This window comes from Mauremys reevesii, linkage group 15 (assembly GCF_016161935.1).
Source record: "Mauremys reevesii isolate NIE-2019 linkage group 15, ASM1616193v1, whole genome shotgun sequence".
Taxonomy (NCBI): Eukaryota; Metazoa; Chordata; order Testudines; family Geoemydidae; genus Mauremys; species Mauremys reevesii.
The window spans coordinates 31694636-31718438 of record NC_052637.1 but is presented as its reverse complement, the minus strand read 5'-3'; the positions used below and the strand labels follow the sequence as shown (position 1 = coordinate 31718438).

Genomic DNA, 23803 nt, shown 5'->3' with positions numbered 1-23803 from the left:
GAGGTTTTCTTCTGTCTTTTCCCTACCTTACACTCACTATTAGAGCTGAAAAAATAATTGATAATGAATGTGGCCTGGTTTTTTTTCCCCCTTGGATATTCCACAAACAGGCTGCAATCTCCTCTCATTTATCCAGTATCCAATTCTGGGGGGTAATTTTTGAAACGTTTTGGCCTGACCCTGGGCAGTTCTCTGTGAATATTGGTTATTTGTTATTTGAGCTGTATTGTAGTTGATGGGATAAGTCATGGCATATTGTTTCTGGTCCCTGATTGGATAGGTGTGCAACCACTTCCAGCCCAAATACTCTTGTGCACATAGGTAATATTCAGTTTTTGCTAATGCTCCCACATGAGACTTTGAGCTCAGTATCTGAGAACATTGGTGCCTGCAAAATCTCTACCACTCTCGACTTCATGAAAAGCAGACACAAAAGGAGTGAGATGAAGCAATTTCATTTAAAAATGTGATGCACCTTTTCACAGTAAACGTGTACTGCCCGCGGGTCCCATCCCGCGCGGTGCCTTTGGAGGGAGCTGGCAGCACTAGGGCTGGCTGCAAAACAAAAATTCCAGTTTGCGAAAAATGTCGAGGTTTCGACATTTGTTTTTATTCTGCAACAGAATGAAACCGAGACGTTATAAAGTGTATTTGCAATACAAGTGGGGGGGTGCATTAGGGCACTCACCTAGGGCATGGGAGACTCTAGCTTCAAGTCCCTGCTCGCCCTGATTCAGAGTTGCCTATTGGACAGAACGCTGGATGGGGACTCAGGAAAACTGGGTTCTATTCTTGGCACTGCCACTGGGCTGCTGGGTGACCTTTGGCAAGTCACTTCACTTTCCCATGCCTCAGTTCCCCCATCAGTAAAACAGGTATAATGCCACTGACCTCTTTTGTAAGGGGCTTTGAGATTTATAGATGAAAAGTGTTAGATAAGAGCTAGGTGGTGTCATTAACATCCAGTTTTGCTCTAAAAAGAGATCATGTAAAACTGACACCTTCTTCCTTCCAGCGTCAGAGTTGTAGGTGCTGACTTTAGTGACATAAATAAGGCTTAGTTTACTCCCGTTAGCCCTGCCGAGCCAGCACGGCTAAGGGGCAGGGGTGCTGGGGATCTGGATTCTATTCCTACTTGTGCATCATCACCAGAAACGAATGCTAAATTCCCATTACAGAGCCAATCAGTTACACCTGTGCAACCTATTTGTTTATGAGGTTACCTGGATGTTTTTGCCCTTCAGGCAACAAACATAAAATAAAGGAACCACGGAGGAACAGTGGAGACCAAATAATTGTGTTTGAGGAATGTACGTAAGATTAGAGGCCTAGCTATAGATAAACACACTGCTGATCCAATTGGGCTCTGGTGGCTTCTAAAACAGAACATGGTGAGCATCATTAGAGGGCTCACAAACTACTTAAAGGGATACTACACTATTATAAACACTACATCAAGCATCACTGAGGATATAATCTGAAGACGATGGCATTGCATGGGGGTAAATTAAGGCCGGCAGCACTTTTATTACTGGTGATGATATGCAAGGAGAGAATCTAGCCTGACTTTTGAATCCTAGGTTGAGTTTGCAGGGACTGCAGCTGGGGAAAAAAATATTGGAATAAACATGGATGCAAATATGGCACCCCGCATTTTTATGGGGTCACTTTCCAGAGTGGAACCGTGCTTTCAGGAAGTACATTGGCAAGAGTCAGAGAAAAGGAAGGGTCCAGGGAGAGTGGATCAGTTTAAATGAGAAGCTCTGTTCATAACATTTCTCAGGCCATGAGGTAGGAGTTTATTGTGGGACGGTGGCATCTCACTGAATCTGAAAGGAGAGAAGCTCAGGGAGCCATCATAATTCTCCATCTCTAGGGCTGGCTTCTGGGTAGCGCTGCTCTGTGCGGTTAATACGCGGGACTGGATGGTTTCCATGTTGGAACTCAGTTATTTCTGAGATCACTGAGAATTCACCAGGAGAGCCATGCGGAATAGGCCCCACCACAGAGGCAGAGAAAGAGGAAGTCGGGCTGACCAGCTCCTCTGAGGGGGCTCTGTGTAGCAGGAGCCGTTATTTGCACATGAAAGCTGCTGATCAGACGCGGTGACCACATAGCCAGATGCGGTTGGATTTTCACAAAACTCTGTGCCCCTAAAGCCGAGGGAAAGAGGAACAGGAAGGTTGGGTGTAAGAGGGTAGCGGACTCCTGGCTTCAGGGACTACTGGTGTATGAGCCCTGCTCAGCTCTTCCCTTCCGTCAGGAACAAAGGAGAGCTCTGTGCAGTGGCAGGGCTGCAGCAGAACAGAGGCGTTAGGGACGCATTTCAAAGGGAGGGAGAGGGGGCTCCCTGGAGAATATTAGGATGTGAGGAGCCAGCGTGATCCTGAGAGACTCTTTACACACCCACATACGCCCACTAGTCCTATGACACTCACATCTTTTCTCACCTATGATATGATCCAGCTCCCCCTAAAATTCCCATTGACTCCAATGGGCTGCAGCCCTGGGGGTCTGATCCAGCACCCATGGAAATCAATGGGACTCCTTCCCTGTACTTCATTGTCACTGGCCCAGGCCCGTACTCGTGGCTAACGCACTCGCAGTATTGGTCCCGGGCGGTGCGAGGCACCTCCTGCGATGCACTGACGAGGCTGAGCTGAAGCCTGTGGGAGCTGAGGGTGCTGGGCCCCGGGTTCTACAGGTGCTGAGGCATTGTGCTGCTCAGCACTGCAAGCCCTAGGCGGTTTAGATGGCTAAGTCCCAAGAGGGATTTAGAGATTCAGGAGCCCAACTCCTAATGACTTGCAGTGAGTCTCCTGAGCCCTGTGATCCCAAGTGGTCTCTGGCCCCAAAGTGCTGGCTAAGGACTCCGAAAAGAGCTTTCCATTTCCCTGGTGCTTGAGGGTTAATGACAGTCGGCTGGGTCAGGTCCCCCCACCCTCAACACTTGGGTGTTTGCTGCTGCTTGGATCCCTCAGAGAAGCCGTGAGACTGATTCTCACGTACATTGGTGTAAATCAGGAGTAACTCTAAATGAGTCATTGGAGTCAAGCTAGCATAAAGCAAGTGTGAGGGCAGAATCAAACCCTAGGAGCTAGATCCTTAGCTTGTGGAAATTGGCATCATTCCATTGACTTCAACAGAGCTGCAGCAATTTACACCAGCTCAGAATGTGTTCAGCGGGATCCAGGCACTTCACAAGCAACAAATAACCCAGCTGTAGGTACGTGGGGAAAGGGGGCACGGAACTGCCATGATCTTTCCCACGCAGCATCGGAGAAGCCTGCAGAGGCCCAGTCAGCAAAGGCAGTTCTCAGCTTCCTGAGTCACTTACCAGGGGATGCTAATGGCCCTCTTTGATTCTTACAGACTATCCTGGTCGGAGACAGCGGAGTGGGGAAGACATCACTGCTGGTTCAGTTTGACCAGGGCAAGTTCATTCCCGGCTCTTTTTCTGCCACCGTGGGCATCGGATTTACGGTAAGGGCTGAATCTTTGGCTACTCTGCTCTTCTGCAGCCGAGCGTTCATTAGTGGAAGTGGTATTGACTATTTTAAAAAAAGGAATATAGGACTGTCTGAGGACAGTAAGCAATCAGAAGAGCCGCCTGAAAACATGGCATACAAAGATAACTCCAGTACTACACCGTATCAAAATCGCAGAGGCATTACATTCTCCAAGTAAAGCCTGTTTTGGGGGGTGAGGGGGTTACATTTGCTTCCTCTAACAGCAGTGATGTGCTGTCTGCAGAAAGTTATACCCAAAATCAGAGCTGTGACTTGCACCGAGGATCTAGCCGGCCTTCTAAAAACAGGGCTAAGGGAAACATGAGGATGGATCAAAATAGGATTTTGCCACTTGGCTGGAGTCCATGAAAATATAGAAAAGTGGGTGCCCGTGGCATACCAGTGACATTCTATAGACATGGGCATCATGTTTATTAACTAGGCGGATGTTCCCTTCTCTGGATGTTTAAAGAGCAGCACTCTCTATGTAGGGGAAAACCTGGATGTGTTCTGTACAGCTGTCCAACGTGTGGCAACACACAATTAAGCTGTGCTGCATGATGGAGTTGCCCAGTACTGTCCCGAAAAAGCAAAACCACTTGTTGATGCGAATATGTGAAGGTGGCACTTTTCAAATTGCAAATTAACTTTTTCCTCCAACCTTGCCAGTGACTCTGTCTCACTGAGAACTCGGGTTTACTGTGTTGGGTTTAGACGTTTTGTGACTTGTCCAGATACAATCAATTTACAGAAACTGGGGAAAGAGTATTGTGTCACCGACGCATGCTATTCAGAGCTGACCAATCGGATTCAATTCAATGAAATTCACCAGAGTCACACCAGTCAGAGTTTCAGCCCAAAAGGTAAATGTCCAGGAAAGTTATAAACTGGTGAAAACACAGGATTTATAGTGGAAGTCTAGCTGTGTGCTCCATTATAGTGTTGGCTTCCAAGAACTTTCTAATATACGTCCATTGAAAGGGGGCTATAGACACAGTGGGACAAGTTCTGCTCTCAGCTAGACACTTGCACACAGTTAGACACTTGCAACTCCACCGAGCAGGTGACTGGTAATACGGACTTGTTCATTGTGCTATATAGTTCATATCTGCATTTTCCATCTATCAGTAGGGTGCTCCCATTGAACAAATTGATCCAGATTCACTCATATGGTCCAGGAGCTCTGCACTGCTCTGGTAAAATAAAGCAACCATTAACCCAGTTTTTGCATTTCCTGGACCCAGTCCTGCAAACACAATGCACGCAGACTCTTGCTCATCTCAGGGGCAGTCGGACATGTGGAGACATTGCAAGTCCTGGCCCCACTGACCTTTCTGTGTCCATCTTTACAACCTCAACATTCCTTGTACCACCCAGGGTGCAGGATCAGGCTTTCTGGAACCTTGCTGGAATGCCACGAGATTCCTGGAAATACCCATGAGCTGAGAATGATTTTGAAGGATATTCTTCTGGCTCCTCTGGAGACCATTCACCTGCTTTCTCTTTGCACACCTGAGCGCTGCCTGCATGCCGACATGGCCGTTCACATTTCAGCCATCCTGGCCTGCACCTGTTTCCTCTATGGGGCAGAGGCCTAGAGGCAGCCCATACCCCTTCCCTCTGAATTAGAGACACCGCGTGTTGATGGAAAGCTCACTCCTCGCCTGCTTCTCTGGTGCACCTACAACTGGGAGACTGTAGCTTTGTACGTGCTGCTTAAACCCTTGCGCTGGCGAGCCACTTTCAGTCAAGGCCCTGGAAGCCTGAACTGCATCCATTACCTTTAAAGACTGAGCTGGGCTGGTGTCTCCCCTGATGGTTGTGTTCTCGTCTGGATAAGCATGCTTGGTCTAATCCCTTATTCCCCTTCAGTGAGGAGAGGATGAAGCTGTCTGGGTGTCAGGTAGCAATTAATAACAGGGATTTCCTTTTCCAAATTGGGTTGAGGAACAGAGGGAATAATCATAATTGGCTACTAACAACCTCATGGTCAGCTGGGTCTCAGAGATGAAGAATGATCTAGGAGTGCAGGAAATGCCTAAAGGCTGGATGGAGCAAGGCTGCCCTCTTGTGGTAGTATGCAGTGTTGTTGTACCTGTGTCGGTCCTAGGATATTATTATAGACCAGGGGTAGGCAACCTATGGCACATGTGCCGAAGGCGGCACGCGAGCTGATTTTCAGTGGTACTCACACTGCCCGGGTCCTGGCCACCGGTCGGGGGGCTCTGCATTTTAATTTAATTTTAAATGAAGCTTAAACATTTTAAAAGCCTTATTTACTTTACATACAACGCTAGTTTAGTTATACATTATAGACTTATAGAAAGAGACCACCTAAAAACGTTAAAATGTATGACTGGCACACAAAACCTTAAATTAGAGTGAATAAATGAAGACTCGGCACAGCACTTCTGAAAGGTTGCTGACCCCTGTTATAAACACACGGTGGGTGGGGTGCTCTCTCTTATTGCACCAATAAGATATTTCCAGCTTGTAAACTCGTTGGTGCAATGAGGGAGATTACCCCACCCACCCTGTCTCTCTTGTAGTGTTGTGTTGGTGAGAACTAAGGGGAAGTGGTTTACAGAGGCCTTGCAGAGCGGGTGACTGCTGTGCTAGGCCATTTTGTTTCCTGGGGTGAAGAGAGTTCTGCGGTCAGTCACATTTCCAAAATGCAAATCAGAAGAGCAGATAGGTTTGGCTGATAACGGGTTCCCCTTTGTCCCCAGCCAGGGAACACAATAGCTATGTAAATTCTCCTCCCTGTGTTCCTTTGTTGCAATGGAACAAAGGCAAACATCCCTCCTTCACACAAGAGGCTCTGTGTGTTCCTTTCATCACCTGCTGTCGCTTGCCTGGCTGTGTCACCACAAAGGGGTAGAGGTGGTATTTACATAGCATAAGCCTAGAGATCCTCCTGACCCAGGAAACTGGGTTCTAGAAAGCTGTGTGAATCCACATGACCCCTAAATCCATGGGCGTTGGGATTAGGATACATTAATTATAGAGCTGGGCCAGGTCATTCAGATGTGGCTCTAGATCCAGAGTTTGGAGGGACATTTTTCCTTTTAAGTGCGGCTGGCCACCCCGACCCTCCCTTTCCAGCACCAGCAGAATAACTCCTCTGACTGACATGCAAAATGCACCGCTCTATTCTCACTTCCCTCTACCACCCCCACTGTAGCATGGAGCCTACTCACAAGGACAAGATTGTGCCATACATAGAAGTGGTATAAGGAGTACTTCACCCACCACTGAAATGCAACCCTCTCTGGGGTGGAACATGGTAACTGGTAAAGAGCAACTATCGGTTCAGGACAAAAACGTTAAGAACCTATTCACTTGAAACTGCAGGAGGAATTTCAGGTCTGCAGAACATAATTATCACCCAGAGTTGTGGACAATCATAATCTTTCCTGGTATTATTAAATCCTCATTTATTACAGCCCCCGGTAGAAGCTTTTAATAACTTGAGATCATTTTAAATACATCCGCCCAAAGGACCTCAGCTGTGTTCCGTTTCCTGGCCTATGAGTATATATTCCATGGGCATATTCTTTAGTACAGTTAGAAAGACTGGAAACAGGTTCCTACACTATTCTCTCCTGAGGGGTAGAGGAAAGTCTTGGCCAAAACAAAACCCGGTGACCAGCAAGAGCCCGGTAACTGAAACACCTGCATGGGGCATATCTCTGCCATCCCCCCTACATTTGCATTCCTCATTTAGTTTGTAGACCAGTGAAAGCAGAACTTCTGCATGCTGGAAACAAGTCCTGATTTTTGGTCTCACTCCTACTAGTTTTACACACGTGTAAATCCATTGATTTCAATGGAATTACTCCAGATGTGCACTGGGGCAGAATCAGGCCCATTGCAGTCAGTGAATTATCCCAGCGCTGCTGAGGGTAGAATCTGTCCCAAGATTGTCCTCACATTGTGTAAATTGACACCAATTTACACCAACTGAAGATCTGGTCCTGTCTGTCACAATGCCTGTGGTATTGTTATAGTGAGGACCGGTGCTTAATAATTACCATGGAGGTGATTCCCTACTAAGTGCATCACCTGAAATGCATTAGCAAAGTGGAGTGTTTGGGTAACATAACACTGCTGTCACACAAAGAGGAAAGCAACCCTGGCTCTCACACACCACTGCTCCTGTGATATCCCTTTTGTTGTTCCTATGCTCTGCAAATCCCTCCCCCACCCCCTTGCATTAGATGGGATCTGAATTAGACCTGAGAGGTGTTAGAGGATCATATTTACCCTTTTCAGTTTGAGTTTGAATGTTTTGCCAGATGTTCCAACCTGTTTCTTAATCTGCAGTGGCCAGGGCTCGGACTGAAGGAGATCAGTATCTGCTGGGTGGGGAGGGAAGAGGCCATTGAACTTGGTAACACCTGATATTTAGTTTAACATAGGTAGCATGGTCGGAACACAAAACGGGAAATCAGGAGACCTGGTGTTTGTTCTAGACTCTGTCAAAGACTGCGTGTACCCTCGGACAAGTCACTACCTTCTCTGTGACTGTTTCCCCAGATGTAAAATTATGACTCGCTGGTAGTTAATATTTGTATTGCAGATACACCCATGAACCCCAATCAGGGTGGTTCTAGGTGCTGTACAAATGGTTAGGAATACACAGTCCCTGCCCACAAAGCACTTGCAGTATAATCAGACTAGACGGATCAAGGCTGAGAGGGAGGGATGCAAGCCAGGTGCAAAGTGAGCTGGACAGTGTTGGCAAATGTCACATAATGATCAAAGTCGCGTTTGCCAGCTTTTCCCTTCAGTCCCAGAGATTTTTCTGGGGTTTTTTGTTTGTTTTTTCTCCTGAGGCTTGAAAAGTGCCAGATTTCAGGTTGTTTTCAAACTGGATTTCCACCGGGTGAGAAAAGCCTTGCCCCGGAATCTACCTAGTGCAGATGAGGAATGACCAGACCCGTGTAGAACTCACAGATGGGCACACTCATCTCGGGTCCCAGGGTTTCGCCCAGAGCCAGCAGCTAGCTGGAATCCTTGGTTTACATGATGTGAGAAATTGCTCCTTTGTTAGTGGTTTGTTTTCTTCCCCTAATGATGAGTCCAGTGGGATGTGTTACCGCCCCATTCCCCGACTAAGTGCTCCATTGCTGATTTATGAAGGGAATGAGAGCACATCCCATTGCTATGTTTATACAACCAGAGGGACCAGCAAGATGCAAGGTTAATGCATCAACTAATGATTATATGACCCTCCCCACTCCTTCCCTTCCCTTCAGTGCCCAGCCAGTATATGGCTGGGAGGTTTCCCTCCCAGTCAACCTCTTCTATAAGATGAATTTAATTTCATCATCTTTCTTAAATGTCCTTGTAAATGAGTTTGAGGTTGACGGGAAACAATAGGGTTGTAAAAAGACTGTGGTAAGGGAGAATTCCAGGTTGTTCCATCTCTCACCTGTTATTCCAGGCGGTCCTCAGACAGGTGGAGGCCACGGGGTGGAGGGGACCTGCGGAGTGGCCTAAATCAATGGCTATTTGGATTCCATTCTGCTCTGCTGGCCTGGAAAGAGATGTCTGCTATCCATGGTGATGCATGCTTCCTTGCTCTCTGCTTGCTGTATGTGTCGGGCACCACTGGAGGGAAGACAGCAGATTATCCAGGAATGATCAGGAAGCTACCTTCAAGCAGTTTCTAACTTTTTGGGTTCATTGTGTGAAGCTAGGGTGAGGTTGACTTAATTTTGTTCCCCAGTTGGGCAATTTAACGATTGCTGAGAACGGTGAGTGGGGTTAATATGTTCAGTGCTGCAGCCATGCATGGCACTTTAGAGATGTCAGGCAGGTCTCCGCCCCAAGCAGATTACCATCCAAGAGGGAGAGATGCAATCAAAGGACAGGACATGAGGATGGGAGCAGACAGAGTCGTAACTGATCAATGAAATACTCTCTGTCCTAGGTGGGTGCCCATCCCCATAGTATCTGAGCACCCCCAAAGAGTAAAATCTGACAGCAGTGGTGGGTTTCAGTGAGGGACTTGAAGGAAAAGGGAAGTGTTGTGGTGGACTGGCAGAGAGAGGTTATGTAGTCATAGGGGCAGCATGAACTAAGACCTGAAGTTAAGAGTGGGGGGGTAAAGAGACAGTGCTAAGGAGCGAGGAGTGAGGCAGAGCACAAGGCCGGACAGATTCATCACAACTCAAGGGAGACTGTGGGCTCACAAGTCACACATGCCTCTTGGCAGCTCCCCCTGCTCTGCAGAATGAGCTGAGTTGGAGCATTCCAAGCTTGGGAAAAATCAGGAACAGACTGACACACACAATCTCCCTCTCCCTCCCAGCTGTGGGAGTTTCCAAACCAGTGCATGGTTTCAGTCCATTCCGGGGAGATGGGGTTTGAATCTGGATCAGAATCCAGTTCTGTGGTTTTGGTTCATGTCCCTCTTTCGTCAGTGCTTAATTTGTGCCAGGGCTGGCCAAAGCTGAGCCCCGGCACCTCTGGGCCTGGCAGTTCAGAGCCCCGGCACCTCTGGGCCTGGCAGTTCAGAGCCCCGGCACCTCTGGGCCTGGCAGTTCAGAGCCCTGGCATCTCCGGGTTTGCTGCATCAGTTATGAATGTAAAAAAATTGCTTGAGCTCCGGCACCTCTTTCATTACAAATTAAGCCCCGTCTCTAGTGTGTGCTGGTTGATGTCTTAGCTCTGAGGACAAACCAAAAAGTATAAGCCCTTCTCATGAAGGGTTTCAGAGTAGCAGCGTGTTAGTCTGTATCCCCAAAAAGAACAGGAGCACTTGTGGCACCTTAGAGACTAACACATTTATTTGAGCATAAGCTTTCGTGGGTTACAGCCAGGGCCGGCTCCAGGCACCAGCTTATCAAGCAAGTGCTTGGGGCGGCAACTCCTGAGTGGGGCAGCACTTTAAGGTATTCGGCGGCAATTCGGCGGAGGGGCCCTCTCTCCTGCTCGGAGCGAAGGACCTCCCGCTGAATTGCCGCAGGTCGCGATCGCGGCTTTTTTTTTTTTTTTTTTGGCTGCTTGGGGCCGCAGAACCCCTGGAGCCGGCCCTGGTTACAGCCCCCTTCATCGGATGCATAGAATGGAACATATAGTAAGAAGATATGTACACATACAGAGAACATGAAAAGGTGGGAGTTGCCCTACCAACTCTAAGAGGCTAATTAATTAAGATGAGCTATTAGCAGGAGGAAAAAAAACTTTTGTAGTGATAATCAAGATGGCCCATTTCAGACAGTTTGACAAGAAGCTGTGAGGATACTTAACATGGGGAAATAGATTCAATGTGCGTAATGGCTCAGCCATTCCCAGTCTCCATTCAACCATAAATTGATGGTGTCTAGTTTGCATACTAATTCAAGTTCAGCAGTTTCTCGTTGGAGTCTGTTTTTTGAAGCTTTTCTGTTGCAAAATTGCCACCTTTAAGTCTGTTACTGAGTGACCAGAGAGGTTGAAGTGTTCTCCTACTAGTTTTTGAATGTTATGATTCCTGATGTCAGATTTGTGTCCATGAAGGTAGCGGCCGGAGTGTGATCTGAAGGCTTCCCCTATGTTCTCCTCCACCCAGGTGCTGGACATGCACATAGCCACGGCATGTCCATACAGACATGCACAGGGCAATGCAGCCTGCACTCTGGGTCCCTCCGCTCCAGATGAGCCAGCAGCTGTCCCCCTTACCAGCCTGCAGGCACTCACACAATGACTGTCACTATCTGAGGCCACCCACCTCCCAGTGCCTAGGGCCCTCTCCATGGGACAGGCCCACACCTCCCTGGGCAGCAGCCTACAACCAACTGTGGCTCTGGGCTTTGGCTGGCTGGATGCAGGCTGATGAGTTGATCCAGCTGGGTCCACTGTGCCCAGCTGTAAAGCCGTCCTCACCTAGCGCTGCTAAATCTCCCACGGGAGTCAAACCAACTCCCCTTCACCTGGCTCCAGAGAGGCTGGGGAAGATGGAGTGCGGGCAGGGGGCTGAGCCGGAGGAGAAGAGGGATGGGGCACCTGAATGGGGGAGTGAAGGGGACCAAACTGGACCGGCCAGACAGGGGCTCAGTTGGATCCAGTCCCCGGGCCAAGGGGAGACTCAGTAAGTTCACTGAGCCCAGAGGAAGGGAGGGCTGGGTTCTGCTGGACTTGGGTGGCTTGGGAGCAGCGTTGGGTCCGGTCCGGGCAGGGGACCAGGTTCTGTTCTGGCTGGAGTGGCACCGCCGGGTCCGGTCCGGGCAGGGGACCGGGTTCTGTTCTGGCTGGAGTGGCACAGCTGGGTCCCGGCAGGGGACCGGGTTCTGTTCTGGCTGGAGTGGCACTGCCGGGTCCGGTCTGGGCAGGGGAACAGGTTCTGTTCTGGCTGGAGTGGCACCATCTGTCCGGTACAGGCAGGGGACCGGGTTCTGTTCTGCCTGGAGTAGCACCATCGGTCCGGTCCGGGCAGGGGACCAGGTTCTGTTCTGGCGGGGGTGGCACCGCCGGGTCCGGTCCCGGCAGGGGACCGGGTTCTGTTCTGGCAGGGGTGGCACAGCTGGGTCCAGGCAGGGGACCGGGTTCTGTTCTGGCGGGGGTGGCACCGCCGGGTCCGGTCCAGGCAGGGGACCGGGTTCTGTTCTGGCGGGGGTGGCACCGCCGGGTCTGGTCCGGGCAGGGGACCGGGTTCTGGTCTGGCCGGGGTGGCACCGCCGGGCCCGGTCCGTGCCCGGGCTGGGAGAGGGAAGCGGCTCGGTCCGGGGCACGGGGCGCTGGGGTTCGGTTCGGTTCGGTTCGGTTCTGCGCAGCCCGCAGAGCAACGGCCGGGCCCGGCTGTCGCTGGCTGCGGGAGGCCGCCGGGCTCGCTCCGGTCCCGGGTTCGGTCCGGTCCCCGGCACGGAGAGCGGCGGGGCCGGGCAGGGGGCGGGCCGCGGGGAGGAGGAGCAGCGGGGCGGGCGCTGCCCAGCCTCTCCTAGTTCCTGCTCGCTGCCGGGCCCCGGGCTCCTGGGACCATGAGTGGCCGGGCAGGGTCCGCGGCTCCTGCCCAGAACGGCGGCCCCGCGGCGGCCCCGGAGCGCTCCCAGTCGCTCAGGCGGAGCTACGATCTCGCCTGCAAGGTGGGAGCCCGCCCCGGCGGGGGGCGGGGAGGGCAGATGGGCGCAGCGAGCCGCCCAGCGCTGCCTGCGCCCGGGGGCCGGGAGGTCGGAGCCGCCGGGCAGCGCAGCTGGGCAGCGGGGCGGGGCGGGTCGCTCCCCCGGGGCCCCGGGCGTTGCGATGGGCCAGTGCTGGCGGGGGCTGGCCGGCCCCACCGACCCGCTCCCACCTGCCCCGGAGCCTGGACTGGCGGGGGAGCCTCTTCCCGGTGGCCACGCTCCTGGGGGGCCGGTTTTCTACCCCGCTCGCTCGCTCTCTCGCTGGTGCCCGCGGCTCCCCCTGCAGCCCTGGTGCCGCTCACACGCCTCCGGCTCGGGAGGAAGCTGAGCGGTTTTGCCGGCAGCGCGTTGACAGCATCTCTGCAGCGGGGACAGTTAGCGAAGGGGCTAGTGGGGGAGGGAAGGGTTCGGGTCCAGGCTCACTGCCCCCCCCCCCGTGCCTGTCAGACGCGCCCTGGGTCTCAGGGATCCGCTCTGAAGCTGGGGGGGGGGTGCCCTGCCCTCCCCTGCCCTTCCAGTGTGGGGCTGGCCGAGCTCGGGGGCTGCTGTGTCCCTGCATGCGACAGAGGCGGGTATGTTCCTATGGCGGTGGAGAGGGAAGCTCTCCCAAAGCACCTGTGGGCCGGGTCACAGAAAGAGCCGTTTTTGTGACCTGGCCCCACAGCCTGAGGAAGCTGGGAACTAACCCCGAGGGTCTTGGCTTCATGTCTGCCAAGGGGGCCCATGTGACTTCCCCTGGCAGTGGAGGCAGGGCTGCCATGGAGGGCGGCACCCCAGAGTGCAGAGGCGGTTGGCAACTGTCAATTCTGTCCCTTTACCAGCTTCCTCATTCTCTCTGTCCCCACAGTCAACTGCCAGTTGCCATCAGGCGCCTTCACTTGATGGGCACTGGACCAAGTCAGCCCCATGGCAATGGCTCCCAGCAGAGGTATCTGTTACCAGCCATAAAAGTGCTCCCCCCAAAATTGGATGTGATCATCGGTAGGGAGTTCTGGTGATAGTGGAGCCACCTCTCAAATTGTCCCTGCGCCCCTGCCCAGAGGAGAGGCCAGGCCATGGCGAGTGGGAATGTGTGAGCTGGACTTGATCCAGACCCAGCAGAGTAGATGCTCGCCGTGTTCCTTGGAGACTGCAGCCTGCATCTGAGAAGGATGCTTATAAATCTTAGTACCGTGAGCTGTGTGCGGCCCTTCCCTTTCTGGGTCTCACTCTGGTCGCAGAGCTCTGCATTTGCACCCAGAGCTGTGAACACAGGGAGAAACATCTCCTCATGGGGCTTGCTTTGCTCACTCCAGCTGCAATACCTATCCTATATAGCTCCCGCTCCCAGAGTTACCCACAATCTGAGGTATTTAGCCTCACAACACCCCCAGGAGGCAGGGCAGGGCAGTTACACCCCCATTGTATGGCTGGAGGAACTGAGGTACAGAGAGGCAAAGTGAATTGACCAAGGTCACACAGGAAGTCTGTGCCAGAGCAGGGAATTAAATCGGAGGAGGGGCAGGAACACTTCTGAGTCCCAGCTAGCACCCTGACCATTCTTCCACTCTGCCTCGCAGCTTGTTTTGCCCCTGCCTGCGATTGCTGTGAGGGTTCATTCTGCTTTGCTTTGGTTATTCCGAAAAATTGCATTTGGGTCCATTTTTTTTTTCTTGGCCACTTCTTTCTTTTCTTTTCTTTTTTAATGCTCGCACCTTCCTCCTGCTCCTTTCTCTCTGATTCTTTTGGGGGGCTTATGCGGGGAGAGTTTTTTCCCAAAAGCAACCTGGGAACTTTACCTGGAGCATGCTAGGGTCAGAACAGAGTGCTGTTCCCAAAGCTTGCCTCTGTTCAGGTGTGTCTGCAGCAAAGAATTTGGCGACATCAGTCAAGGTGAATTCGCCTGCAGAAGGGTCATTTGGGGGCTCAGGATCTTTTGAGGTACAGCTTATTTGCTGGCCCAACAAGAATGATCCCATTCCCCATCTTTCCTCCAGGACAGACACTTTGTTTGCATGTCTGGACAGGGACAGCTAGAATATCAGGGCCTGACTTTCAGAAGCACAGACCACCTGCAGCTCCCATTGACTTCCGCAGAGGGTGCAGGAGCTCATCTTCGCTGGCAGGCAGGACCGTAGACTATTTCATTCTCCGCAGGTCACTTGCTGTTGTCCCTGCTTCGTGTTCTGTTTTTAACAGGAGATGGGGGCTGCCCACGTGCCTGATGAATTATCACCCAGTGACAGCCAAGAAATTGCTGTCATCACAAAGCAGACAGGAGGGGATCACACTTTCTGGGCAGCTGAGTACTTGTTAATAATGCACAGTGTTTCTCCTGGCGAGGGTGCCGCCTCGCCCTCCCTGGTGTAAAAATGAATGTGGAGGTGCCAATGAAGCCGGGGAATCCAAGCCGAGTGCTGTTTGCTTAGGAGGAGTGGATGCTGAGCTGTGTGTTTGTTTTGGTATCTGGTGTGGGTGAAGTGATTGGAGCAAGGCGGAGAGGCCTGGGGCGGCAGAGTTTGCTCAAGGAAACAAGGCTGGCGTGGTAAGATCTTTTATTGAACCAGCTTCCGTTGGTGAGAGAGGCAATTTCGAATTTACCCAGAGCTCTGGGAAAGGTACTCAGAGAGTCACAGCTACATACAAGGTGGAACAGATTGTTCAGTGTAAGTGGTTAACACGTATTGCAAGGCACCATTCAAAGGGAAGTGGCCCGTTAACACCCCTCCAGTCATGGGGGGTGAAGGAAGTGGGGAGAAGGCAGCTGGGGAGGGCATTGTTAGTGGGTTATTGTTGTAGTAAGCCATAAATCCAGTGTCTCCGGTCAGTCCATGAGTTTTAGTGCCTTACAAAGTTATGAATTTAAGCTCTCAGGCTTGTCTTTTGAAAGTGTTGTGCAGGTTTTTCTCGAGGATGAGGACTGAGAGGTCAGATACAGAGTGATGGCTTTGTGAAAAGGGTTCACCCACAGGTGACAGGGTGTTTGTCTTGTATCGTTTTCCTGTGTGAGTTCATTCGAGAGCAGAGTGATCGTCTGGTTTCACCCACATAGTAGTTACTGTACATTTAGTGCACTGAATGAGGTTGTGATATGCATGTGTAGGATCCATGGATCTTGAAAGGTGAGTTGTGAGATGTGTTGATCATTGAAGCAGTGGAGATATGGCTGCAGGTTTTGCATCTGTTATTCTGGCAGGGTCTGGCACCACTTTGACATGCATCCGATGAAAGCTCATGCTCCAAAACGTCTGTTAGTCTATAAGGTGCCACAAGACTCTTTGCTGCTTTTACAGATCCAGACTAACACGGCTACCCCTCTGATACTTTGAGTTGGTGGGTCCTGCTCTATGGGGAGCTTGCTTCTGATGATGAGCTTGGAGAGGTTGGGGAGTTGTTTGTAGGCCAGAAGTGGGGGTTCAGGAGAGATTTCTTTCAGGACGGAGTCCCTATCAGTATGGGTTGTAGTTGTTTGATGTTATCCTGTATGAGTTCCAGTGTGAGATAGTAGGTGTGGTGACAACTAGGGGTGTGTGGTTGGAGGGGGTTTTATTCCTGTAATGAAGCTGGTTCTTTCAGGGTATTTGGGTGGCCCATTCCATGATGTGATCTACTTCTGTGGTACAATGTCCGTGTTTGGTGAAGGCAGATTGAATGTGTTAAGGTGTATATCCTGGACTTTCTCCTTGGGCCTGGACAAATGGGACAGAAAGAATGAGCCATTTCTTGAGATAGGCCTGAAATCTTCATCCATCTACCTGTGATCGCAGGGAGAAGCCTGGCGCTGGTATCTGGAGGGGGATAGTGCCATGGTGTGGCCCATTCTCCAGAAAGAGATCGATGGGGTATTGGTAGATAGAACGTGTCTAGTTACAAAGAGTGCCAGCAGCACAGTGCCCCTGGCCTAACGCCATTGCGAAGCATTGGTAGAAGCAGCAATTAAACGATATCAAGTATCAGAGCGTGGCCATGTTAGTCTGGATCTGGAAAAGCAGCAAAGAGTCCTGTGGCACCGTATAGACTAACAGACGTTTTGGAGCATGAGCTTTCGTGGGTGAATACCCACTTCGTCGGATGCATGTCCATGTCCATGTCCATGCATCCGATGAAGTGGTATTCACCCCACTAAAGCCAACTCCTCAATACCTCTATACAAAGGTAGGACTCTTTGCTGCAATTAAACAATATGTTCATTTAGAGGGGAAACTCATTTAGCCATTCCCTGCTTGATAATGGGGTCATGGTCAGACTTTCTAGCAGTGACTTCCCTCCTGCAATGACTTCCATCGCTACTAGTGCTCTCTTTCTTTCTTTCTTTCTTTCTTTCTTTCTTTCTTTCTTTCTTTTCTTATATTTTGCCCATTGGAAGCTCCATGGAGTCAGGTCACATGTGCTCTCATAGCTGAGTGCTATGGGAGCAAAGAGAAGAGAAGAAAACCTGAGTCAGTGAGATGCTGCCCATACCTCGGCTCTGAACATCTGAGCTGTTCCTGGCTCTGACTGTATTAGAGGCCACCACAGGAGCAGGGAGGGAAGGAAGTTAATTTCTAGGACTCACCTGCAGCTACAGAAGCAATTCCCAGTCTAGAGAGCAGCTGACACTGCGGGGGAACATTGCCACCAGCTGGGGAGACGCTGCTTTAAGAGAAGCTGTATGTGAGACATACGCTATAGGGCCGTGTCGCTTTGTGTGGGGCTCAAATCTGTGTTTGAAAGAGGAAGAGAGTTGGGAGAGGAAATGAAACTGATGGCTCTGCCAAGCTCTGGGAACAAAAAGAAACACCCCAGGCTGCCCATGACTCTGTTACCCACTGCCCCAGTCAGAGCTCCTCCTCAACAGGGCTGCACCACCCTCACCCCGGTTCTGCCCTCACCCCAAATCACACTCTCCCCCGGCACTATTAATGAGTTTTTGCACCCGTGTTGTAGGTGATGCTGCTCGGCGATTCAGGCGTGGGGAAAACCTGCTTCCTGCTCCAGTTCAAAGACGGGGCCTTCCTCTCTGGGACCTTCATAGCCACTGTCGGCATAGACTTCCGGGTGAGACGCTGCAGCTTTCTGCACTAGGGAGAGCCTCTTGTTACAGCTCAGGGGATGAGCGTGAAACACCCCCTCTGCCCATTCAGATAATCATTGAATGGAAGAGGATTCAATTAAACTGCCCTTGTGTCTTCGATTGCAGGAGCTATTGCCCGGAGAAAAGGGACAAGCGCAGAGAGTATTATATGATTGGCTGATGTGATCCACATGCAGGTGGGGCTGGAACCAGTAGTGCTGCTGCAGCTATGGGGAGTATCTCTAGTATACAGTCTAGTGTAGTCAGAGGGCACCAATCCCTGTAGTATGTAGGCCCTGAAAGTACATTAGAATCAGGGAAGCAGAAGACTCAGACCCAGTTTTGGCTGTCCTGACATGGGATCTTTTCTTATTGTCGTCTTATATTTCCAGCCCTTCGTTTACACTTAGAGCCTGAATCTGCTCTCACTTACACTGGGGCGAATTGGGAGTTAGTCCACTGAATTAAACCACACAGAGATCGGAGTCTGGGTCTGTGAATGGAGGATATGTTCTCCCAAAGGATGTATTATATGATGTCGGTGTGGATGGGTGTGCAGTGTGCCTGCATGGATGCCAGAGATTTATCAGTAGTGAAGGGTTTGAGCCAGATAAACGCCCAAACGTCTGGGCTCTTATTCCACCGTTCTATGAACATTTGAAGTCTGCACAACTGAGCTGGACTCTAGCAATGAGAGGCTTCCTGGGAAGGAGGAGGAGGAGGATTACCATTATTGAGTTGTATGACCACAGCGCCTCTGAGGCCCAGGCCTGGCCCAGCACCCCATTGTGCTAGGCAGTGTACGAACACGGAACAAAAAGATGGTCCATGCCCCAGGATGCTTACTGATCATCTGGGCCAGAAACCATCTGTTCCCCTGGAACCAGCGTCTCTTGCTGTGGCTGTGCAAGGCAGAGGGGTGCAAAACTGACGCCAGGATTTCAGAGCGTTACCTTTACTCTTCCAGCCCTCAAATCACCTTCAGCTTCAGTGTGATGAAATGTTCCACCTGGTTCTTGTTTTACCCCGACTAGTTCACCAAGCCCTGTCTGTAACGCAGGTGTGTGCAACTGATTATTAATGCAAGGTTGTGCCCGTGACGTTGTGGGTCTGTGGGCGCTGGGATCTGGGTGTCCTGGGATGCAGACATGTGACCTTGTGATGCTGTAGAGGGTGGTTGTGTTGGGGAAAGTGTAGGTGTGTGTGGAAGGAAGGTACGTTCTTGATGTCAGTGACTTGACATTTTAACCTCAGGACTTTCTGCACTGCCCGTGGTAGCTCTGTGCTGAATTGTTGATACAGCACCATAGGGATACATGGTGCTTTATTACACATACAAAGATGGAGAGGCAGATTCTGTCTCCTGTGTCAGCCCCTATGTGCTGTTTTGTTTTGATCCCCAGAGCAGCCCAGAAACTGAAGCCGCCTTTTACTCCATTCCTGTGGATTGGGCCTTATTTTATTATTATTATTTATCATTTGTATTATCATCATATCTAGGAGCCCCACATGGCCCAGGAGCCCATGGTGCTAGGTGCTGTACAAACACAGAACAAAGAGACGATCCCTGACCCAAGGAGTGTCCAATCTAAGTGTAAGACAGGAGACAACCGATGGCTACAGACAGATGGGGCTGTACAAGTGAACCATGAACCTCTAGATTGGTTAGCGTGGCGGGCCGTGGTCTCTGCACACCAACAGCCGAACCGTTGCTTTCTGCGGTGCTTCTCCTGGGCACGCAGCACAGTCTCTGCTCCAAAGCTAAAAACAACGTTAAGACAAGAACAAGAGGAAGAGACCGTGTTCCTGTCGCTGTCCGTGGCTGGGCTGGGCGAGAGCCTGCATGCGGTGTTGTGTTTTCTTGCACTGTTGTGGTAGCGCTCCATGCACAGCCCTGAGGCATCAGCCAGATGCAAGCTCCCTGCGACTGAATGGAGAACTCTACCTGGGCCTTTCTGTTTTGCATCGTGTCATTACTCTGGTGACAAGTGTTCAAGGCTAGTGTGCTCGTATTAATTACAGATGACCTGCTGCATTTAACCTGCTCATTGGATGCCTTTTTAATGCCCCCACTTCTCAGTTCCACTAGATTTTTCATCTGCAGCCAGGGGAGGGTTTGGCAGCAGCATCCCACGTTGGTGCACCCTCTCCTTACCCATTCAGGATCTGGCACCACCATGTCAATATCCACTCTCAAGAGGTGCCCAATCAAAGCAACCAGAATATCCAGGGCATTCATTAGGAAGGCAGCCAGCCAATCAGAGAATGCACGGGCAAGTGACACCCGCCCTGCCAATCATAACAATCTGAGTAAAAAGAGTATTCACTGATAAGAAACACCCACCCAGCCAATCAAAACAAGGTGAGTATCAATGGCCTGGAGCCTCCAACTATCCGCAGTATGAAAACACCCCCAGCAAGCCTGTTTGCACACACAGGTCGGAGTCTGAGCAGGTGGAGCATGGGTCTGGATTTAATGGCACTTGCTGCTTCTCTAATATGTAGCTGGTTGATGTTTACAGGATTTTTACTCCTCTCCTTTACTGCCACCAAATGAACCCCTTAGCTGGACAGGGCCATGTAAATTCTCGCCCAGGCTGAGGCTGCACTGAATTTTCCCACTGATCTCTGTTTGTGTTTCTCAAGTGACTGCCTTTGTCTGTTAATCTGGGGCAATCCCGGAAATAACCCAGACCACAGCTGTGTCACTCACGTGTTAGGTCCAATCCTGCAAAGTGCAAAGCACCTTCTTCAACTCCAACGGATGTCGGCAGGAACTGCGGGCAGTCAGCACCTCACAGGTTTCAGCCCATCTGTTAGCACCTCTGCTCAGGCCCAGAGGCTCTGAGATAAAAGAAAACCAGCCAGATTGTGGCGCTGGGTGTTTCAAGTTCTGTGAGAGGCTGAATTTCAGCTCAGTGGAGGAGAGAGGATGTTGCAGCTTGGTGTAAAGTGCCCTGCAGGTCAGGCTGGTAACAAACACCTCCTGTTGGTTTCTTGGTCCAAGCTCTGAAGGGGGGTTCAGGAGAGATGTTCTGTTAGATGCCTTCGTTCCATACGTTATTATTTCTGGATGTCTCTGTTTTTCTGCTTCTAATGCAATCTGTCTAAGCTATGGTATTTCTAGGGTGCCTGTGACCGTAATGTGTGAGCAGGGATGGTGTCCCGCCTAGCCTGTTTGCCAGAAACTGGGAATGGGCGACAGGGGATGGATCACATGATGATTACCTGTGCTGTTCATTCCCTCTGGGGCACCTGGCATTGGCCACTGTTGGCAGACAGGATACTGGGCTAGATGGACCTTTGGTCTGACCCAGTATGGCCACTCTTATGTTCACCAGCTCCCAATCTCTCCAGATGGATGTTTAAATTATAGAAAAATGCATCCTTGAGGGATGCCTAAGCTGGAAGCTTTCTCCACAGCTGTCAGTTTGAATGTATTCAGTGGGCTCACACCATGAGTATGAGCCATTGAGTCGATTAACATCTATCTTTCTTAATATCCTGCCTTGCTATTTAGCTGACAGGGGAAGCTGCTGCAGAGAAAGGAGACAGACCTAGAGGAGAGTTACCTGTTACCTCCTTCTCTTTTTGTCTCCAGGCTCTGAATCCAGCATTGCATGCTCCTGCATCAATGGAGCTGGTCTATACTGAACCATGCCATAAGGTTCAAGATGCCAAGGCTACCGCGGAATGCAGTATGGGGAAGGTGCAGCCCACAAAAGACCACACCCGGCGTTCCCACCATATTAAACCAGTGTGGTTTTGTTTTCTCTTACAGAATAAAGTCGTGGCAGTGGACGGTGTGAAAGTAAAATTGCAGGTGAGTCCGGTAATTGATCCTGATGCAGCATGTGCAGTTAATACTTGAGGGCGTCTGTACAGATAGGTGGCGGCTCGATGGCTTTTATCTATTCTTTGCCATGTGTACACACTCCCTAATAAGGGTTAGGGGGAGGGAAAGGGAAGCCGATCTGTTATCTCCCAGCTGAACTCTTGCAGTGACAGTGCACAGCCAGCCAGCGTTTGATAGCTATTAATATTGACATTTCTCAGGGAGAGGTGAGCCCTTGGGGGCAAAGACTTTTCTAGGTGCGATGTGGTACATGATATGCTATATGTACACACTATACAACACCTGTAAAACCACCCCTTCATAAAAATCAGGGACAAAGGCTTGGTTTTTACCGACCTTTCATGCATTTGCCCTATATAACTTTGGCAACTCGCAGCCTGAACTCTGGCTTGGGACCTCATATATCATTTCAATCCAGAGCTCCAAATCTCTTTCAGACTTGTTTTTGTAACCTGGAAATCCCCTCCTACACAAGGAGCAGCATAGACAAGCAGTGGGTCCCTGAGTACTTCCAACCCTTGCACTGACTCTGGGGTCTTGGTTCATTACCTTCTGTTACGTCCAGATGCCAACACTCCCCTGGGATTGGAGAGCTGGGAATGAGACGAGTGGCAGTGGGGTGTCTCCCTTGGTTTTCATGGGGGTTGTTTCTTTGCAGATCTGGGACACGGCAGGGCAGGAGCGATTTCGTAGTGTGACCCACGCCTACTACAGAGATGCCCAGGGTAGGTTCTCAGGCGGGTTTGTGGTTGGCCCGATTCGGGGTCAGATGAGAACCGGAATCCGCAGACCTAGTGGAGCTGCTCTTGCCACTAATACCCAGGAACAGAATCCTCATTAAACCCCCGCTTTGTCTCTCTTCTTTTCTTCCAGCTTTGCTCCTCTTTTATGACATCACCAGCAAAATGTCCTTTGACAATATTCGGGTCAGTATTTATCCCCTTGGACCTCACTGACACAATCGTTAACTCCTAAACCAGCAGAGAGGGGCAGCAGAGTCTCCCCAGCCCCTTATTCCTCAATGGCTGGACTCTGCACACCCAGACAGCTTTCTAAGTGCTGGAGAGAAGGCCTCCTAGACCCCGTGCAGGAGGCTGTGTTTGGCTTTAAACACATTACACCTCAACTCGCAAGCATGGGACTCTCCTTCCAGAGCCATCTAATGCAGCAACTCTATCCCCAGTGCAGTGCACCCCTAGTCCCTGTGTCTTCACCCATCCCTCCATGGAGCTGGCTTTCCTGTGGGATGAGATGACCTGATTCCCAGGGGAAAGAGCTGAAGCATTGTCAAAGCTCTGGCAGACTGATGTAATGGGAGGACCTGTCCTGATTCTTGGCAGCTAGCAATGCAGAACGGCCACTTCCCTGCCTGTTCAGTTTTCTCTGTGTTACGATGCGATGGGCGACCTTTGCCTTAGTCACAGTGGGCATGGGGGAATAGTTGTACTCTGGGTCCAGAACCTGGAATACAGAACCCAATACTGCAGAAAGCTGAGCACCCTCAGCTCTCCTTGAAACCAGTGGGGCATTCTTATCATGGGTCGTCAGCACTGAAAGCAGAGCCTCTGCTACTTGAGCTGAAGGAGAACCTCTGTTAACTGGCAACTGTAGTAGACTATTATCCTCTCCAAGCTATCACATTGGTGATGCAGCGGCATTGGATGCTGGTAACATGAGTTGTTAAGTCAGATGGGTTTGGAAGAATTGTTCGGTGCTACACCGTATTGAAAGCCATGTACAATCAATGGGCACTGAAGGTAGCTGGCACCATACTAAATCAGGGACCCAAAGGGAGGCTGCCTCTGGATCTTGCCGCTTGGCAGACAGCGTCCTGAGGCACAGAACTGGGCGCATGATGGTGCAGGCTGGCAGACTCTACAGGACACAAAGGTGCAGGGACAAAGCATTGACCAAGGTGCCCAGAGAGGAGAGCCGGCTGGGAATTTGTTGATGAAACGTATTTTCCATCAGAAAATGGAGATTGGTCAAAACTGAAATGTTTCATGGAGAGGGATCTGTTTGACAACACTGTTGTTGAGAAGGTTTCTCTGGTCCTGGATGGAATTGCTGGTGGAGAGGGAGCGAAAGACAATGCACCACCCCAGAATAGCAAATAGCCCCATGATTCAGATGCTCCCCAGGAATGTGGCCGACCCAGGTTTTAGTCTCTGCCCTGAATCAGGCCAAGCAGAGATCTCTTTCTTTCTCTGTTTTGTTCCATGAAACATGCTGAAAGGGCTCAGTTTCTTTCCATGTCAGAACAAAAGCAGATTTCGAATCCTTGAATTCTTTCACCAGC

General features: G+C 50.7%; 1 protein-coding gene and 1 long non-coding RNA gene across 10 annotated transcripts in view; one reads left to right on the top strand and one right to left on the bottom strand.

The window, feature by feature from the left end:
• The window catches only part of RAB37 (RAB37, member RAS oncogene family), a 61424-nt gene that overhangs the window by 28213 nt on the left and 9408 nt on the right, over positions 1-23803 (top strand). For 2 of the 8 annotated variants that reach the window (XR_005588375.1, XM_039501023.1), the window contains exons 3-7: positions 3373-3483; positions 17522-17632; positions 21430-21471; positions 22163-22229; positions 22378-22430. Coding sequence is in view for 7 of the 8 variants with exons in the window: in XM_039501023.1 (XP_039356957.1) it covers positions 3373-3483; positions 17522-17632; positions 21430-21471; positions 22163-22229; positions 22378-22430 (384 nt within the window). In the remaining variant the exon portion in view is untranslated. Of the gene's footprint in view, positions 1-3372; positions 3484-12302; positions 12581-13067; positions 13189-15219; positions 15262-17521; positions 17633-17798; positions 17846-21429; positions 21472-22162; positions 22230-22377; positions 22431-23803 lie in introns of those variants that run through there. The other 6 variants (XM_039501022.1, XM_039501024.1, XM_039501025.1 and 3 more) reach the window with 6 other exon arrangements.
• On the bottom strand, positions 1690-12943 carry LOC120383217. 2 transcript variants are annotated; one of them, XR_005588376.1, is made up of 5 exons: positions 12787-12943; positions 8947-9125; positions 7776-7867; positions 3338-3551; positions 1690-2153 (listed from the first exon to the last, which is right to left on the bottom strand). It is a non-coding gene; the product is annotated as an uncharacterized LOC120383217 (long non-coding RNA). The 2 variants fall into 2 exon arrangements; XR_005588377.1 differs by lacking the exon at positions 7776-7867.